Source organism: Rhinatrema bivittatum, chromosome 2, assembly GCF_901001135.1.
Source record: "Rhinatrema bivittatum chromosome 2, aRhiBiv1.1, whole genome shotgun sequence".
In the NCBI taxonomy this organism is placed as follows: Eukaryota; Metazoa; Chordata; class Amphibia; order Gymnophiona; family Rhinatrematidae; genus Rhinatrema; species Rhinatrema bivittatum.
The window spans coordinates 646,734,621-646,755,527 of record NC_042616.1 but is presented as its reverse complement, the minus strand read 5'-3'; the positions used below and the strand labels follow the sequence as shown (position 1 = coordinate 646,755,527).

Here is a 20,907-nt window from a genome sequence, read left to right as displayed (position 1 = left end):
AAATGAAAAATACTCACCAGGTGGCCCCATTGAAGTACCTAGCTGGGTCCTGCTTTAGTTAACAAGGCAGCCTCCCATCCACATTCTCTTCCCTAAGTAGCCTGGAAGGAGGCTGCAAGGATCTTCTCAAAATATCAAGAAGAGTGGTGGCTGCTCTCTCAGACTGAAAAACAATGCATAAAAGAAATATAATATGCTAAATCATAACATTACTCTAAGCGATTAAAATGTCCTTGTACAGATAGGAAACATCCACTATACAGTGGCCTCCTACAAATGGCAAAACACTTACAATAAATATTATAAATAGAAATGTACTTACAAGGCTGGGAGGACAACCCATCAGGGTACCATGTCTGTATCCCAAAACTGGGTCCAGAAAACTTTCTGCAGGAAAGTTGACAACCTTCACTCATCTTAGAAGGGGAAAGTCTCTCATTGTTGACGTTTTTTCACTCAGGCAATAAGAGCCATGTGAGACGTAACATCAGAATCCCATGCATGACCACAAGGGCAACAGAAGAATTTAGAGAGATCCTGTCGATGTAAAGACCCCTTATGATTCCTTACTTAGCAAATGTGTTGCATTAGTAAAAGGACATACTTTGAAGCAGAGAAGGTGGTATGATCCATTTGTAAGAGCACCCCTTTTAGTGTGTGTTCTAGTGGACTGCACCTATGAGGATATCCAAACAAATAAGCACAGGAGCTATTGTGTGCAGGGGAGCAACTGGTCTATAGGTTTTCCACTCTTTTCTGCAGTCAGTCAGGGGAAAACAAGTCAATTTTATTTTTTTATTTCTATATTACTTTAATGTTCTAAATATGAGGATCAGACGGAGATTCCGTAAGTTGCGGATGATATTTCTTACTCCAAGGAATTCAGAAGAAAAGAAAGCATCCTGTTTCTGGATTTTGAGTTCCAATCCTGGGCTGTCAGAAGGTATCTGGAAACCACACAGCAATTTGATTCTTGTTATACAGATGTATCCAATCAAATTAATCTGGTGCAGACATGGTATTTCATATTGAGAAGAGAAAAAAGGTGTCTGTGCTAACCCAGCAAACCAAAGGATAGAAAGGAGAAGAGACAGTCCTGCAGAAGAACAATGCATCTAAACTGGATTTCAGAACACAATGCTTTGAAGTGTATAGAGGTTTCCGTGAAAGTACTCCATAGGAGAACCCACCACAGTAAAAAAAAAAAAAAAAAGAGGGAGACCATTAGTGCTTGTGACATGTTCAAAGGTTTGTTTTTTGTTTTTTTTGCTGGATTAAATTTAAAAATAAATACAATTCACTATCCAGTAAGTGTACTGTATGCCAGACAATGAGTGAAAACATTTAGCTGAAAGTAAACACTTCTACTGGAAAGCAAGTTTGCTTATATGTAAACAGGGTTCTCAGTAGACAACAGGATGAATTAGCCTTTATACATGAGTAACTGTCATCCAAGAGAGCTGACACGGACCCAGCTGTCAGAGCTCTGTAAAGATTTTACTAAGCATGTTTGGTAGATCCCGCATGTACACTGCTTTGTGAGCACCTCAGTCTCTTCCAGAGCTCAAGTTTTAGGGAAGTAGTTGACTCCCCAGAGAAGTGGGAGAGTATTAAGAATGGCCAATTCATCCTGCTGCCCATGGAAAATCCCGATTTCACATAAGCAAACTTGCTTTCTCCAAACAGGCATGAATTAGTCATTACATGTAGAGTCCCAAGTTGAGAGTTGCACTGTGGAAGCACTTACTGAAAAACAACCTAGCACCACCAGGTGGGAGTGAGTGCACAGGCTGTGCGGACCTGCTGGTCCAAATTTACTGTTTCTTTGGGACACTCTGTCCAAAGTAGTAATGGGACTTAAAAGTGTGTATAGATATACAAGTAAGCAGCTTTGCACAGGTCTTCCATATATGGCCCAGAGATGAGGCAGTGACATCACCATGGCTCTCACTTGACAATCTGTAATTCACAGCCAGCTAGGATATAACAGTGCACAATATAATTCGCTAGCCAAACAGCTAATTTGGCAACCGTCCTTCCTAGTCTATTGAGATCAAAGGACAAACAGCTGAGAAGCTTGATTGTGAGGTGGAGTTCTTATGTAGTAAGCCAGGTATCTCTTACAGTCCAAGGACAACAGAGTCTGTTCTCCTTTGTGCACATTTATTTTTAATTTGACTTTATATTCCATTTTTCAGTACTTCAAAATAGATTAAATACAAGTACCATAGATATTTCCCTGTCCCCAGAAGGCCTGAGGTCTTCGAAACAATGTAGTAAGCACAATAGCTTAGTTATATTATCCCACAAGTTATAATGTAAACAGATGTGATATACCCCAATGAAGGTCAGTATATAAAAACAAACAAATCAAACAAACATGGAACTCGGACACCACTTTCAGAAGAAACATGGAGTGGGCCTACTGAATCACCATACTGTGAAAAATGCAAGTTTGCTTACCGTAAATGGTGCTCTCCATAGACAACAGGATAAATTAGCCAAGACACATGGGTGATGCCATTCAGTTGCTCTAAACTGACCCATCACTTTAGCACAGTAGAACCTTTGCTACCGAGCATATGCAGAAGTTCCTGTATGTGCATTGCCTTGAGAGTCTATATTAGAGCTAAATCTAGCTAGGCAGTAAACTCTCCAGGGAGATGAGTGGGTATCATGACTAATTCATCCTACTGTCTATGAACACCGTTTATGGCAGTGGCTCCCAATCCTGTCCTGGGGACCCCCCCCCCCAGCCTGTAGGGTTTTCAGGATATCCACAATGAATATGCATGAGAGAAAATGTGCATGTTATGGAGGCAGTGCATGCAAATTTTCTCTCATGCATATTCATTGTGGATATCCTGAAAACCTGACTGGCTGGGGGGGGGGGTCCCCAGGACAGGGATGGGAACCACTGGTTTATGGTATGCAAAATTGCCTTCTTAGTCGACAGGCAAGGCCATGAAACATGTGGAATCTCAAGCTGAGGGTTGTAACACAGCACTTACTGGAAAACAACCCAGACCCCACTATGGAGTAGATTACTATGCCAAACTACTTGCCTTCCATATTTGTATGTTCCATTATTCTCTGGACAGCCTGACGACCAAGTCATAGCTTTACAGATGACTACTATAGAGATAACTCTCAGGAGAGCAACGAAAACTTATGGTTCTGACTTATGAGTCTTGACAAAGTCTGTAATGGGAAGGCTGTGAAATGCACAGCACTATGCAATAACAGCCCGCTAGCCAGCTAGACAAGGAACAAATGGCCACTACTATCCACAGACCAATGGATTCGTAGAACAGATAGCTCAGAAGACTGACAGTGTGGTAGAGCTCTCTTCCAGTAATATGGGATGGCCCTCTTACAAAAGAACAAATGAAGGATCTTCTGTCCTCAGTGCACATGGCATGATTTTGGTGAAAGAGAGACCATTTGAGGAGAAATTGAAAATGGATGTAGTGCATGCTTCTGTTATGAAAGGACTGCAGTCGCTGACTCGTCTAGTCAAAGAGATGGCGACTATGACCACCACCTTTCTAGGTAAGATACTTCACGAAGCCAACTTTAGCAGCTCAACTGAGGTTGCACAAGACAGGAGGTCTTGAAACTGGAGGTTTTAAGTGCTAGCAAAACCTCCATAAATAAATGATATCCAAGAATGAAGTGAGAGCTCTATTGTCTGTATGTGGAAGTAAGCTGTGGGAGCAAGCTGCAGCAGCAGTAATGCGCCAGCCTCATGAGGAGGCACTGAACTGCTGGCAAAAGAGGAAGTTCAAGTGAAGGGAAACAGAATGCCCACCTATCTGGATGAAAATATTTGTCTAAATCTGTATTCCTATGTGTGGTATGGCCTCCTGGTCAAGTAGAAGATGCTATGGCCCACTTTGAACAATAAAGAGATGAAATCATCAAGCATTGAACTCCCTTACTATCAGCTTAAGTGAGGGAAGGCTTATAAGGTATAGATGACCTTTCCCCTGTGGCATGAATGAGTGCTCAACTCTGAGGAATCAGGACAGATTACCCAAAGAGGTATGAGGATAAAGAAAGCAAAAATATACTGACTCATGCTATAAGGAGGAAAAGCTAGTCCAAACAAAACTTTCTGAAGGATTTTTGCCGCTCCTGCAGTTGTGGAAAATACAAACAGCAGCCTTCCATGTTAGCCAAAAAGGGGCCAGAGCGTATCTCTATTCACTCTGTTGGATGGAAGCTATTCAGCCTTCTTGATGCTTAAACGCAAAAAGAACTAAGGACAAGGGCCCAAAAAGGACAGTTAATCTGTTAAACTGAAAGATCCTGTGAACATGATCCACTAATGAGTCAGATGCTGGGAAAGTTTGTTCATGAAGGGAGGCCTTGTGACCAACAGCTCACACCTAATCTGCTGAGATTCTTGGCAGAGGGTCATGGACTCTATGCCTCTTCACTTACTTTCATAGATTTTCATTTGAATATCTGTTTGGAAAACCATCCCATTCTTTGCATGAAACTGAGAATCTCTCTAGTGCAAATCGGAATGGGTCACAGCTCCAAGAGGTTTATATGGGGGAAAATGTGTTCCACAATAGACTATGATCCCTGAATGAAAGGAACTAGTTAACACCAGATACGGAAGAAACCTGAAGAGGGGAACAAGTCCCCTGACAAAGTTAACAGCAAGGGTTGAGCATCCAAAGAAAAATGAGACATTAAGTTAACACTTAGACAATTGCACAATTGAAGCCAGGCATAAAACTGACAAGGAAGGGAATAAGAGTGACAAAGCTCAGAAAAGGGGGACTATATCACCATCTTGCCACAGCTGTTTGAGAAGCCACAACCCACATAAGATGCTTCAATTAAGAAGCATCTTATCAATTACAATTTTAGGATGAGACCATATAGGCGCTAATAAGGAAACTCCCCAATGCAATTGAGAGAACGGGAGGGAATGATCAAATTCCATAAAAGCTTTGTGAGTGGAATAAATAAAGAGTGACTTAATACATCTAATAGGAGCCATTTCAATTACAGCCTCAAGAGGAAGTGGGTTCGACCTGAAAAGCCAATGAGGGTTACAGGATTGGGAGAAAAAGGAAGATAACCAAAAATACCCTTGTTGCAAGATGAAAGCCAGGTGGTACCTATAAAAATCTGGAAAATTCACCCTGACCCCGGGGAGCAGAGAGAGAAGAGGATCATCTTGCTGGTGACTGCAAGGAATTAAAAAAAATTTTCCCAAGCCAAATTTACTAAAGTATTGGGGAGAAGTAAACTATTGGGGTATATTATTTAGTGTGTTTGTGCTTTTAATAGTCAGTAAGACACAGCTAATAAACAGAAGTTAGTGTGTTTGTATTTCCCACCCCTCCCACCAAACCCTAGCTCATCCTTTAATTTATAGTCAAGTGCTACTTTCACACACACACACAAAAAGTCAGCCTTTTAACTTCACGAATTCCCCACACCTTATTGAGAGTTTGATCATTCCCCTGTAGGCCACTACCAGACATATAGTGAATACACTAAAACATGTAAAGGACCCTAATTGTACGCAGTCCTACTCCCATAGCAACCTAAAACTTAACTAGGAACTGAACAAATTTGAGATGAAGGCAGCAGTCCAGCAGCAAAAGGGGGGCTTCCTAGACTTTTGCATCGAGCGTCAGATGTATGATTTTTTACCTGCCGGTGAGAAGTTTGACGTGTGCATCCGATGCAAAGCGCTCCTGTCTCTCAGAGAACGAGTCTGAACTCTGAAGGCTAGAGCGGCAGACCTGGAAGAGCTGAGGCAGATAGAGAGGTATATAGATGAGACCTTCAGGGACATAGTAGCCAAATCCCAACTTCAGACTGGCAACCCTGGTGCTATCTTGGAGGAAGAAGGTCTCATGATCAGAGAGCATCAACCTGCTGCAGCAGGAAAGGATTTTGTAGCAAGGACATGCTCTCCAGGTGATGCACTGTCCTCTTGCACCAAGGATGTGTCTCCCAGGGCAACTGCCCAGGAGGGAAGGGTTAGGTCAGCCGTTATAGTTGGTGATTCGATTATTAGGAATCTAGACAGCCAGGTGGCTGCTGGGCTTGAGGATCGCCTGGTAACATCCCTACCTGGTGCGAAGGTGGCGGACCTCTCGCATCCTGTCTGGGCTATACTGTAGTTCTTAGGGATTCCACTCTGATGAGAGTGAGGAACAAGCTGCTGATAGATGGAGAGATTAAAGGAAGATCATTTCTCCTCACTATAGCGCCCTACTTCTAAACCTCACTCTAGATCAGCGGTTCTCAACTGGTGTCTCACTACATTTCCCGGTCCCCCACTGATCCAGTTGCTCCCCTAATAGGTCCTCCACCCAGGCAGAAAGCAGCAGGACAGCTGGAGTCAGTGGCACCGGCATGCCCTCTTCTTCCCGCCTCCCCCCCCTTCCCCCGTGGCCCGGAAGAGGAAGTGGTGAGCAGCGGGTGCGTGCGCAGGAAGAAGAGACCACGATAGTGCGGGCAGCATCAGCCCGAAGAAGAGAAGAGGGGTGCAGCCTGAAGAATGAGCAGCATGGCTCGGAGAAAAATGAGGAACAGCGTCAACCCCCGCAGCCAATGTTATTCCTTTCTTCATGAGGGCTGAAAGTGAAGGAGGTTGCTATTGCCTTTAGGGTTGGAAGTGGAGGAGGCTGCTGCTGTCGCTAGCTCAGTGGGGGGGGGGGGGGGGGGGGGGGGGGGGGGGGGGGGGGGAGAAGAGTGAGTGAATGGTCAAGCATATGTGTTTGAGGTGCTGTGTGTGTGTATGAGTGAGACAGCATGTATGTGAATGATTGAGAGCCTTATATGTGAAAGAGTGTGTGTGTATGAGAGATAGCATGAATGGAAGTGTATGACTGAGAACCTGTATGTGTAAGTTTGTGATTGAAAACCTGTTTGTGTGAAAGAGTATACGTGTGTGATTGAGATCATGTGTATGTATGATTAAGAGCCTGTATGTATATAAGTAAGAGAGAGCATGTGTGTCTGTGTGATTGAGAGCTGGTTTAGGTGAGGGAGCATGTGAGTATATGATTGAGAGCCTGTGTGTAAATGAGAGAAAGAGGACGTATGTAAGCATGTGAATGAAAGTCTGTGTATGAGAGAAAAAGACAGCATAAATATGTGTGACTGAAAGCCTGTATGTGTAAGCGTGAAAAGACACAGCATGTGTAATTAAGAGCCTACATAAGTGAGAGAAAAAACATGTGTATATATGAGCGATTGAGAGCCACTGTGAGAGAGAGATAGAGCAGAAAGTTGCAAGCAAACCATCCCTTCTCCTGCTAATTCAAAACAATCTCAGGACACCTGGATATCAAACGTTCCCAGGTATGCAGAGCAAAACATTTGTTGTATCCTTATTTTTCATTATTGGGCCTTTGTGTTTATTTTGAAATATTTTATGGGTATCTAGAAATGTTTGAAATGAGTTTTTAAAATTATTGGATATTCCATTCATCAGCTGTTTCAAAATAATCTGTTCTTTATGTTAGTATGGTTTTGCTGCTATTGATTTTATATTTCTTGTTTTATAAGGACTGGTGATGTTTCTCTTTTTCCTTTGTTACACTGCATATAGAGCCCCTGGCTTGTTGCAGTTTCCAATTCATTTTTTTCTGCATGCTTCTAGTTATGCGTTTTGGTCTCTTTATTCTTTGTTAGGTGAGGGTCAGCACATGTGATTCAGGTGAGGTTTTCTGCAGGCATGTAGTTTCTGTGTAGGGCTCTATAGTAGCCTGGCTTGTTCCATTTTCCTAATAGGAGGTGTATTGGTGTCTTAAGACCTGGTGTAATATTTTCAGTGTTGCCTTTTCTTAGGTAAGGTGTTTACTGTTTGAGTACTGGAAATTGTTGCTGTTTTGGTATGGGATGTTTACTATTTATGCAATTTCAGTTCAGACAGAATATGTGTTTCTTTCACTTGTGTCATTCTTAACAATAAAAATAATACTGGGCCTTTATTTTATGTTTTTTTTTCCGCCGTGAATTGTAATGAACAGTGTGTCACATATGTGAGTGTGGTCTGTTAGGTGTGTCATGAAGGGAAAAAGGTTGATGACCACTGCTCTAGATAATGGGGGCTATAGGGGCAAAGGAACAGAAAGGTGGTGACCTTAACACTTAATCACCTCTGCCATCAAAGGAGTTTACCAGTATCCACACTATGGGTCTAACTGACCCTGTGTAATACATTAGGAGACAGTGGACATGATGTTTTCTAAATGTACACATTAGAGACAAATAGCCCCATTGTGTGAAAGCATGATTAGAAGTCAATGACTGGAAAATGGCTGAACATGTCAGTAAAAAGAACTCAGACTTCATTACAGAGACACGTAGCAAGCATGTAGTGATAGTCTGATGCACTTGACATTTAGATGCAGGTGCAGAGTAGAAATCTTCAAAGGCAGGAAACTAACCACAAGCTTCAAAGAGAAATATAGGAAACTAGACTAGCTTGTATGCATGTGCCAGAGGGCTGAGCCCGACCAGGTCAGATCATTGCACTCAATAGTGAATCTCCAGTACTGTCCAGTCCTCCCACTGAGACCATGATTGAGTCACTCATCTGGAGAACAAGGACGACATTCTCTCACGAAAATGACACACTTTTACTAGGCTATTTGTATATATTTTTATCCCTTTTAGCTGGGGGAATATTTACTCTGCTGCATTGCTTATATAATTTGTGTATACCTACAGGCATTCTTTAAGTACCTGCTTTTGTTATATTATATCTTTGTAAATAATATAGCTAGCTACTTATATTTAACACTTTGTAGTCAGGAATCATTATTTCGTTTGGGGAATTTGGGTTATTCCTGTTGTAATCTTCTATGCTCTTTCACTTTTAACCCCCACCACTTGGCTCCACCAACTCCCTGACTGATCGTAGATTGTGCTATCTGGCACAGCCCTCAGAAAGGAATGTTACACTTCAGAGAAGTTGGGATAATCTAACTTCCCAGTAACAGGGAATCCAGGTCACAAGCCATCTGGAGACCTTTCCACTCCTTGTAGAAGAGGTGAATCAGGGCTCTGATTCACAGCCCTACTCCCGAGAACACATCCAAATTGGATGGTCCAACCAAGAGTGCGCAGGACCTCACTCCATCTACCTAGGGAGCTTGGATGAATGTCTGCCGTCATGCCCGAGAAATAACTCTGTGCACTGGAGGCTAATGCTTTCCAATAATTTTATGTGCATTGGCATTCAATGGTCACTGTCACTCAGCAGTGCTCAGCACCTGATGATTTGCAATCATACAGCAGTGCCGACAATGTGGCACCTGGAATCATTCTCCATCATTACAGTGGCATCCTTTGACCCAACACTGGCATCACTGCACCAGGCTCTGATGAGCTGGCATTGTGGGCCCCTCAGCGCAGCCATCTATATTGATGCCTATGCGATAGCACATCTTATCACCCACACCACAGCAGCACCCGATGCTGTTAGTGGTACCAGATGACAAATTTTGCTAGCATTTGCATAGACGTCACAGTACCTAGTATTTGGATTTAGTCAATGTCGCTCTACTCAGCATTGATTGCTTTGGTGCCAATTTTGTCTATCACCAATCCCATCAGTGCCTATTAGCACCCTATGTCAATTTTGGTGTTCGATGGCATCCAACACAAATTCTCATGTTGGCCAACAGCGCCAATTCCATCAGCATCTAATTCTCTTGGTGCAATGTCACTTGGATATACACAGGCATCCTATGTCTTCGGGGCATGGCACCATTGGTGTGTCAACACTTCTGAGTGCTCCCCTGCTCAGGCTTCTCAGCTTCTTCTTGAAGACAGTCTTGCCAGGATAGGCTGACAGACAGGCAGGGAGGCCACATCATTTACCACCTGGATAACTTGGGATCATGGAGACTAGTATGGTTCCCAGGATTGTGAGAAGGATGAGCTCTCCTCCCCATGGGAATGCTCCAGTCCAATTCCAAACCTGGTACATGGGTCGGGGAAATTGATGTCATCAATGCACTGGTAGTGTCCTCCTGGATCCCTTGATAGAGGCCTCCTTCGATGCCCATCAGTCAGACTAAGCCTCCCGAAGCTCCCATCTGGAATGCTAGTCTAATAATGGAGGGAGCCTCATGAGGGGTGGGGGTGCAGCTGCTAGAGATAGCATGGTCTGTACCCAGGCAAGTCTCTGAATGACCTAGAGTAAGAGGCCCAGCCAGATCATGCAAGGGTCCTGAAAAACACAGGCTCCATAAGGCATTAGACTAGAGCAAAGAACATGCAAAGGAAAATTCCTTGACTAGGCTGTGCTAGCACCCAGCCAGCATGCCATGCGATAGACAAAAATAAAAAAGGTAACAAAAAATAAATAAAAGACAAAAATAAAAAAGGTAACAAAAAATAAATAAAACACAAAGCAAGCCTACCTAAAAATTATTGAAGGGAGAAAAACCCACAAGGCCCTGCAAGAAAAACAAAGAACCGTGACTTGCAGGCTCTGTGGAATAAACGAGACAAAGGTTCCCTGCCTGGGAGGTGGCTAGGGCTGCACATACCCAGAAGGGAATGCTCAAAGTTTCTAGAAGTTTTGAAATCAAATTTCCATGCCACTCACATGTGAGGACTGCCATCCTGCTTGCCCATGGAGAAAAGACTTTTGAAACAAGGTTGTAATTACACTTTGGGGTCCAGGTGATACAGTATGCCAGTTAAAGTTAACAGGAATACTTTTACAAATTCAACAGTAAATAGCACCCCCTTGACACTACCACCTCAAATAGTCATTTTTATTTTCTCTGAAAATTTGCTTGTTCTGTGGTTTTAGATCTGTTATCTAGGAATTCCATAAGCAGCTCCTACCTGTACTGCACTGAGATGTATTGGCTAATCTCTACTCCATCTCATACAATATTGCGACTTTGTGAATTACACCAGTGAATTCTCTTTTGTGACCCTTTTACCACTAACAACAGTCTTGTCAGCTTTAAGTAAGATGCTTAACATGAAGAACTTACCAATAGTAAGGTCATGCACTGGCTGAAACCGCTTGTCTGTAAACTGTAACAATAAGCATGATTTTCCAACACCTGAAAAAAAAGAAAAAAAAAAAGAAAAGACTTTTAAAGCTGATGTCAAATCTTTAACAATATTTAAAAAGTATTAAAAAAAATCTAATATGAATCAAAATTGCAGAAAATTCTTTACTCTCTAGGCCCTTTTCTGCCCTCTGTGATGGCAAGTGATCAGACTGCTATGCCAGGACCGTATCAAATGGAAATTAATGGAAACAGTTAAAAAGATCAGATTACCTCCTGCATCTTTTAACTTGGACTCAGCAAGCTCACATATGAAAAAAAACTTTGCGGCCGGTGCTGGGAAACGGACGTTGCAAACCAAGAAGTCAGAGAGCCAGATATACAGAAATAAGCCACAACCAGTGCAATGTGACAATAATCTACTTCATACTTTATTTAAAAATAAAACATAATCCTTTATTCAAAACCAGTCATAAGATGTCTTGATAGCCAGAACAAGAGAGTCTTCACTCCAAAACTGAGACAGTATTTAACATAAGTGGTGCTTTCTTGAAGTGTTACTGTTTCACAAACAGACCATTCTATAACTAACAGTTCAAGGTATATGAAACTATTTCAGAAAACCAAATGCAAGTGCTCATCAATAAATCACAACTGAACAAAGATTTTAAGCTGCATAGAAAAGTCCCACACATAACCAGCAAAATGCAACATGATGATAATTCACAGTGGTGAAGAAGCAGAAAGATAACAGCAGCATAATAAGATTAAACTGATCAGACTTGTGGAATCAGCCAAGGCTGTAGAAATGCTAAAATATACCAAAGGTATACTAACGTATATCAAAAGTCAGCATTAAGTTTTGCTTCTATCTTCTGGGCTGAAGTTATAAGAAACTATGACTTACAAGACTGCAGTATTATTAGCATATACAGTATGAGCTAAGATAAGTACTAACCAATTGAAAAATGTTATCCTTAAAAGAAAGTAACCCATTTATGTGCAGGTTTGGAAATGGTGACATATATAACCTATTGTACAGCTTCAGGTCCATGAGCTCTGCATGTACCTTACTCTTGTACGGAGTTCTGAATTGCAGTAAGATATATTACTAATAAAAATAATTTCTCTTTGCTGACTGTTAGTGTTTATGCTTGCAGTGGGAAGTGCTCACAATAGGTTAGTTACCTTGGCTGCTGCATATGACTGCCAGAACTCCACTAATACTGCTGCTTCTCCCAATAATCAGAATGAGTGACATCCAGAGCTCAGTGCACATTCCCCTTGTCTCACTCAAGAGGAAGGTCAGGATGGGAGAGAGGAGGAGGAATTGTGTGCACTTTGTGTACTGAACATAGAGGAGCCCAGCTATCCATACCCTGTATGCTGCCTATTAATTACCACACCTCGTAGCCCATGCTGTAGTTAGGAAGGAGGTATGCATGAATCCACATGTTCTCAAAAGCCACTGTGACTGGTTGCTGAGAGTAGAGCCCAGGTGCTGGTCTAGATCTGAGCATCAGACAGTGGTGACTTTTCTGTGGCACACCTAATCAGGTCTGAAGGCCTACTTCTTAGGAAATATTGATTCACTGACATATTTAATGATGCTATGTTACATGTTCATATTTTAGCATTCCTCCATCCTAATTTCTCTTTTTTTCTGTTCCCTTCATTTTTAGTTCTGTTTTATACTTTGCTTCTCCCTCTTATTTTCATTGTTTTTAAATCCTAATTGGTCACTTTTCAACATTCCCTTTTACCAGTTTTTCCTTAACATAAAAGATGCCATGAAAAGCAATTTTCTTTGAGCTAGAGGCAAGACCTGGAGAGTGAGCACAAACCATTAGAGTTGGAAGTCTGAATTTTGTCAGTTCTGGAAATTGAAGTCCCTGCACCTATTCACTGGGCAGAAAAGAAGTCAGTTCAGCTAATCATAGACTCTCCTACTTAAACTCTGCATGTCAGGCTGCTGAAGAATGATAAGCATATTGTATGAGCTTTCAAGAGCACAGAGATTCAAAGGTGCCAGAATCCAAGATGACATTTTTTCTTCTGCTCCAATATGGCTAACACTTTCATGACCCAAAGGAACAAGGAAAAAAAAAAATTCCAATTAGAATAATGAAACCATAAATCTGGACTTACACAGCATCTGACATAGAAACATAGAAATGAAACATAGAAATGATGGTAGAAGACGACCAAACGATCCATCCAGTCTGCCCAGCAAGCTTTCAACTTTTTTTTTCATACTTTTCTGTTACTCTTGTCCCTTTAAATAATTTTTTGGTTCTATTTCCCTTCCACCCCTGTCATCGTAGATAGTAGTGCTGGAGCTGCATCTAAGTGAAGAATCCAACTAATTGGTTTGGGGTAGTAACCACCGTAATAAGCAAGCTACTCCCTTGCTTGTTTACCCAGCCTGTGCAATTCAGTCCTTGTTGGTTGTTTGAATATAAATCCTCTTTTCTTCATTCCCCCTGCCACTGAAGCAGTGAGCTGCACTGGATATGTATTCTAAGTGAAGAATCAGGTTTGATTTGGGGTAGTAACCGCAACAAGCAAGCTACACCCATCTAAGCAGGATATCCACAAATATTTAGAATTTAACTATTATACTATGAATCTTCAACCAACTGCTGTAGAAATAGACAAAATCTTATTTAAAAAGTAGTGGATCCAATTCTGAAGGTTGCATCTCAAAAAGCTGCAGAGCAACCCAAAAGAGTTACAATACTGAAATGTCCACGCAAAATGTCCCATGAGCCAAGTCTTAAAAAGACTTAAATACAGTGCATTCAGATCCCTTCACGTTTTCAAGATTGTTACATTACAGTCATTCTAAAATATGCTTTTTCCCTCCTCAATCTACATCTAATACCCCAGAACGACAAAGCAAAATCAGGTTTGTAGAAATCTGTGCAAACTAAATTTTAAAAATCCTGAAATATTACACTCACATAAGTATTCAGACCCTCTGACACAAAGCTGAGCTCCGGTGCATCTTGTTGCCATTGATCATCCTTAACATATTTCTCCAACTTGACTGGAGTTCACCTGAGGTAAATTCAATTTAGAAAGGCAGACACCTAATTATATAAGGTCCCACCGTTGACAATGCATATCAGAGCAAAAATCAAAGCCATGACATGAAGTTGAAGAAATTGTCTAAAAACCTCTGACACAGAAATGACAAAGCACAGAAGTGGGGAAGGGTATGAAAAAAAATTGAAGCAGCATTGAAGGTCCCAAAGAACACAGTATTCTCCATAATGTTTAAATGGAAGACGTTTGGAACCACCAGGACTCTTCCTAGAGCTGGCTTCCCAACCAAACTGAGCAACTGGGGGAGAAAAGCCTTGATGAGGGAAATGACCAAGTCACTCTGACAAAGCTCCAGAGTTCCACTGTGAGGATGGAAGAACCTTCCAGAAGGACAACCATCTCTGCAGCACTCCACTAATGAGGCCCTTATGGTAGAGTGGCAAGACAGAAGCCACTCTTCAGTAAAAGGCGCACGACAGCCTGCTTGGAATTTGCCAAAAGGTACTTAAAGGACTCTCAAAGAATGAGAAACAAGATTCTCTGGCCTGATGAAACCAAGATTGAACTCTTTGGCTTGAATGCAAAGTCTCATGCCTGGAAAAATACCAGGCACCGCTCATCACCTAGTAAATACCATCCCTATGGTGAAGCAAGGTGGTGACAGCATCATGCTGTGGGGCATGTTTTTCAGCTGCAGGAAATGGGAGGCTAGGATCAAGGGAAAGATGAATGGAGCAAATTACAGAAAGATCCTTGATGAAAATCTGCTCCACAGCACACTGGATCTCAGACTGGGGTGAAAATACATCCTCCAACAGGACAACGGACCTAAGTGTACAGCCAAGCCAATTCAGGAGTGGCTTTGGAATAAATCTGTGAATGTCCTTGAATGGTCCAACCAGAGCCTGGACTTGAATCCGTTCGAACATCTCTAGAGAAACATGAAATAGTTGTGCATCGACCCTCCCCATCTAACCTGACAGCGCTTGATAGGATCTGCAGAGAAGAAAACAAGAAAATTCCCAAATCTAGGTGTGCCAAGATTGTAGCATCATACCCAAGACGACTTGAGGCTGTAATAACTGCAAAAGGTGCATCAAGAAAGTACTGATTAAAGGGTCTGTAAATGTGATTTCAGTTTTTTTATTTTTTAATTGATTTGCACAAATTTCTATTTATCTGTTTTAGAATAAAAATGTGAATATTTCCTGAATGCACTGTATGTATTTGCTTAGAATAGAGTATGGCAAACATTCAAATATCTTATAGATAAAAATAAATACAAGTGGCAAATGTTCATTTCAGCAAGAAAGAAGTTCAAGAAAAGGTATCATGGTCTAAGTTTTAAAGGGGGAGTGTGATGGAGTATATGACAGAAAGCATCAGACTGCCTTAACGGACCGGCTCCAGCTATCTGGCCCGGTCCACCTTAAGACAGACAGGAAAGGGATCCTTGGGTGGGGGCGTTTCCTGGAGGTAAGAGATACAAAGGTGAGGCCTGAGAGAGTTAGAGAGGCCCCAAGAAGAAGGCGGCTGTAATCCAATGCTGTGTTTGTTCTGGACATTTTCTTTGCTTGTCAGTCTGCTGAGGTAAGCAGCCATTTGCTTCTCTTCTGTTATATAATTTTGTAAATAAAACCAAAAGCAGACCTTTCTCCAGCCTGGTCTGTTCTGCGGCCTACCCCAGTCATAGACTGCTCTCCAAGGGCATCACATATGGTGGCAGCAGTGGGATTACCTGTTCTAAGCGTCTGCACAGACAGGGACCCCCACTAGCAGAAAAAAATTTTTTTTGGGGGGCCTGGCTGCAACAGCAGCCACACAGGATTTTTTTGTTGTTGTTTATTTGTACCGGCTAAGGAGAGAAGCTCCGCCGGAGGGAGGGAACAGAAGAAGTGAGTCAGAGCTGGAGAAGCAGGCTTTTCTTTTGTTCGGTTATTTTCTTGAAAGAAGGGGAAAGGTTTCCGGCCTTGAAGGGGCAGGAGCTCTGAATAGCCTTGGCAGGAACCTCCCTGAGAAATGGAGCAGTTCCTCCAACAGGGCTTGCAGTGACAGCAACAGCTCCGGGCAGCTACTCAGACCCAGTATGCGCAGCACCAGCAGCTACAGCAACAATTACAGCAACACCTGGAAGCCCAAGCACAGCTTAATGGGCAATTATTTTGAAGGACACCAGCGCTAGGGACCACTGGGGTACACACCGGAACGGAACAGAGTCCACCCCCACCAACACTGGAAATCCGGCTGACAAAGATGGGGCCCCAAGATGACCCGGAAGCATTCCTGGTCACCTTTGAGAGGGTGGCGGAGGCCATGGCCTGGCGCCCCACATTTAACCGGTGAGCCCCAGGCCGCATACCGGGCCCTTGACAACCAGCAAGCCCAAGACTATCAGGAGGTCAAGGCTGCCATACTCGATAGACTGGGACTGTCTAAGGCAGTGGTCCCCAAACCTGTCCTGGAGGGCCACCAGCCAGTCGGGTTTTTGAGATATCCACAATTAATATGCATGAGAGAAAATTTGCATGTTATGGAGGCAGTGCATGCAAATTTTCTCTCACGCATATTCATTGAGGATATCCCAAAAATCCGACTGGCTGGTGGCCCTCCAGGACAGGTTTGGGGACCACTGGTCTAAGGAGTCGTATCGGAAAAGTTTCCAGGGCTTAACCTTTACACCAGGAGAGACACCCCGGGTTCTGGCTCAGAAATTAAAGGACCAGTGCTGGCGGTGGGTAGAACCCGATAATAAAAGGGGAGAGAAGTTGCGGAGACTGTCGTGGCAGAACAGTTTGTGGACGTTCTCCCCTCCCGAGTGTGTGAATGGGTGCGGCGACAGACAGCGGTGACCCTGAAGGATGTGGTTTCCCTAGTAGAGCATTATTTGGATGCGGAAGACACAGGCCGTGGGCTTACTCCAGCAGAGAAGAATTCCCAAATAAAGGGCTTAGAGAAAGGAAGGAGAGAATCGAGGGGCAGAACCCTAAGCCACTATATCGGCCGAGAAGTGAAGAGTCTCCCTTCCTCACGAGACCCCAATAACGCATTAGAGGAGCCTGAGGGCAGAACGAGTAAATACCCAGAAGCAGTGACGTCAAAAGGGACCACTTCAACTGTGGAAAGAGGGGGCGCTTGGCTTGGGACTGCTATAGAGTGGAGGATGAATTTATGGACGTCAATTTGGTGGCCCCTCACTCCTGCTCGTTTGTGGACATTCCCCGCTTGGGGTTTACAACCTTCATGGTTCCGGTGGAGCTAGATGTCGACTCGACCCAAGCCTTAGTAGACTCGGGAAGTGTAAAAACTCTCATTCGGAGGGACTTCAGTGAGGAAGAGACCTCATTTCCGAAGGTCTTTCCGTTTGAAGACCTGGACTTGTATATTAATAATACTAAGACTCCCAAGCCTCGTAGACAATTTAGGATAGAAAAGTTTAATTATTCCCAAGGTTTAGAGGCAGTCGTGGAGTTAGAGGAGGGCTCCCCAGCCCATAGAGGTTCCCTCAGACTGGATATGAGAGGGAAACCCTGGGAATTTTAGGCGGGCCCAACAAGAAGATGGGACACTAAAAAGGGGCCGGGAGAATATACAGATGATAGATGGGGAATTAGTCGCTGGGGTGAAGGGTCAAAAAACCAGCCATACCCCCCATTTTTTACTCAAGAAAAATTTAGTATACAGAGTAGCAAAGGGGAATCTGGAGGGCGAAACGGTTGAGCAGCTTTTGGTTCCCTAGCAGTATCATCAGCAAGTCATCTTTTGGGGAGCCACCAAGGGGAAGAGAAAACACGAGAAGATTTTAGCCCAGTGCTATTGGCCTGGCTTGTATCGATACGTTCAGGACTACCGTCAGTCCTGCCCTGTCAGCTGACCAGACCGGCAGCAACACACGTAGCTCCCCTAGTGCCCATACCAATTACAGAGAAACCTTTTGAGAGGGTCGCTATAAACTTGGTAGGCCCCTTAGAGAGGTCTAGCTGCGGAAACAAATATATCTTGGTCATTCTCGACTTTGCAACCAGGTATCCAGAAGCTATTCCCCTACGAGATATGAAAACTCAAACAATAGCCATGGACTTGGTGGAGGTGATTTCCCGGGTGGGGTTACCCCAAAGAGATATTAACCGACCAAGGGACCCCATTTGTCTCTAAAGTGATGAAACAAGTTTGTACATTATTGCAGGTAAAAACCCTGCGAACATCAGTTTACCATCCACAAACTGATGGGCTCATGGAACATTTTAACAAACTCACAAGCAAATATTGAGGAAGTTCATCGCGGAAGATGGCAAGAATGGGGACTTACTCTTGCCATATATATTGTTCGCCATTCGGAAAGTCCCTCAAAGTTAGACTGGGTTTTCCCCGTTCGGATTATCGTATGGTAGAAGATGACGGGGAATCCTGGATGTAGTACGAGAGACCTGGGAGGAGGAACCCAACTCTGGACGGAATTTGGCCAATTATGTGATCCAGATGCAGGACCAACTGGGGAGGGCAGGGGAGGCTGCCCGACTATGCCTGGAAAAGGCCCAGGCTAACCAAGCCCAGCAATATACCAAACTACTGTTCATCGGGTCTTCCAGCTGGGAGACCGCGTACTAGTGTTACTACCGACTTCAGAAAGTAAATTGCTATCCCGTTGGCAAGGTCCGTATGAGGTACTAGAGAAGATGGGCCTGGTGGATTATAAAGTGGCTCAACCCGTCAAACGGAAGAAGGCCCAGATCTTCCACGTGAATCTACTAAAAAAAAAAAAAAAAAAAAAAAAATGGGTTGCTCCAACTTGCAGTCTGGTCCAAGAAGACTACTTTGGTCCAGACGTTTCACAAACTTCCGGACCCCAGATGATCCCATATGGGGACCAACTCTCCACAACGCAGAAAGTGGACCTAGATAAACTGGTGACTCGGAATAAAGAAGTCTTCTCGACTATGCCCGGGAGAACTCACTTAACTTGTCATAACATTATTACAAACCCAGGAGTAATAGTTAAACGGCCCTACCAGATTCCCAAAGCCAGGAGGCAGGTTGTAGAAGCTGAGGTGAAAAAAATACTTCGACTTGGAGTAATAGAGGAATCCAATAGCGATTGGTCCTCGCCCATTGTACTGGTACCTAAAACGGATGGTAGTAGCTGGTTCTGTATTGACTTCCGGAAGGTCAATGAGGCTTCGAAGCTGGACACATACTCGATGCCCCATGTGGATGAACTCATTGAACGCTTGGGAACTGCCCAGTTCATCTCCATGCATGATTTGACAAAGGGATACTGGCAAGTCCCCCTGGCGCCAATTGGGAAGGAGAAGACTGCTTTCTCAACACTGAAAGGACACTTTCAGTTTACAGTCCTGCCATTCGGACTTCATGGGGCTCCAGCTACCTTCCAGCGCTTGGTAGACCGCTTGCTACTCCCTCATCATGGTTATGCAGTGGCCTATCTTGACGACATCATCATTTACAGCCACCTCCCCAGAGAAAAGGGAAAATAAGATGCAGCAGCTTTTTAAATTCTCCCCCAGCCAACACATACATTTGGTCCCAGCCATATCCCCCCACCTACATACACAACTATACCCCCCAAAAATGTATATCATATACCCCCTCCCCTGGACACATCTACCCTCCAATACCTACACACACCTACTTATACCTCCCAGGACACCCATACACAACTAACTTGCACATAATCCCCACACATCCAACCTAAATCACATCCACTACTTAGTCATATACCCCTCAAAAAAATCTTCCCAGCCCCCATACAAAGTTTTCCAACATACAACTTCCTGCCCACCTAACAACTCCAACACTAAAAAACAGCCTTATATGCCCAACAACCCCAAACATACCCCTCCACCACCCACATCCACCACTTACAGCCCCTACAAACACACATAACCCCCCCCACTGCCACACCTTCTACAAACCTATGCTGGAAAGTTATCTCCACATGCTTTAAACTACTTGTATCTCATCCTCCCATAAGAAGCACATCTTCAGGTCAGCTGAAATCAAGCAAATTAAACACAGTCCCTGCAGTTCTTCAGAACTGAGGGAAAACAAGTGCTTCTAAGTCCTTGTGGAATCAGTATAAAACGTAAAGTTCTTCACATCAAGGTCTGTTGTTCCAATCCAATGAAAGTTTACTGAGTCTAAATGCAAATAGTAGCTGAAATGACAGGAACACATTACAATACTGTCCATCATAAATCCCAGTCAAAGAAAAATGTAAATTGTGTCCCCTCTGCCCTCCCTCATCTAAAAGTCAGAATCCAATGTTTTCTTTGATCAGGAAGAGTCAGATGTAGCCCTATCAGCCAGCACCATCAAGACACTTCCAATGAAGGTGATGCTCCCTCCACTACTGCAGCTCCTTGGTCCTTCATTATTGATGCCTCTAGTGCCCGAAATGCTTTTCCATTAGTTCCATTTGGGAATGGCATCCTTTCAGGGACATAGCTGAACACTTGTGACACTCCTGGCAGGATTGCAAGAAGAGAGAGACGCAGTAGCTTTGCCTGCCGGAGCCCAGGCCAGCAGGGCCATTAAAAAAAAAAAAAAAAAAAAAAAGCGGCAAGTCCAGGCCGGCAGAGCTGAAAGAGAAGGGAGATGCGTCAGCAGCACCAGCCGAAGAAAAAAAAAAAAAAAGACCGGATTCTGGGTCACCACTTCAACCCAGGCCAGCGGGGTTGGAGAATGAGCAGAGGTACAATTGTGTGTTTGGGAGCCTGTGTGCCTGTGAAAGAGTCTACAATCTCAGGGTGGCTGGAAATGAAAAGTTTCTAGGTATGGAGAGGGAAGAATTATTTTTTATCCTTATTTGTTTTAGATA

The 20,907-nt window shown here is 43.4% G+C and overlaps 1 protein-coding gene across 1 annotated transcript in view; it reads right to left on the bottom strand.

Moving 5' to 3' along the window:
* RAB2A (RAB2A, member RAS oncogene family) overlaps window positions 1–20,907 on the bottom strand; it is a 232,645-nt gene that overhangs the window by 185,773 nt on the left and 25,965 nt on the right. Inside the window, exon 2 of the mRNA XM_029591354.1 lies at window positions 11,004–11,075. Coding sequence (XP_029447214.1) covers window positions 11,004–11,075 — 72 coding nt within the window. The remainder of the gene's footprint in view (window positions 1–11,003; window positions 11,076–20,907) is intronic.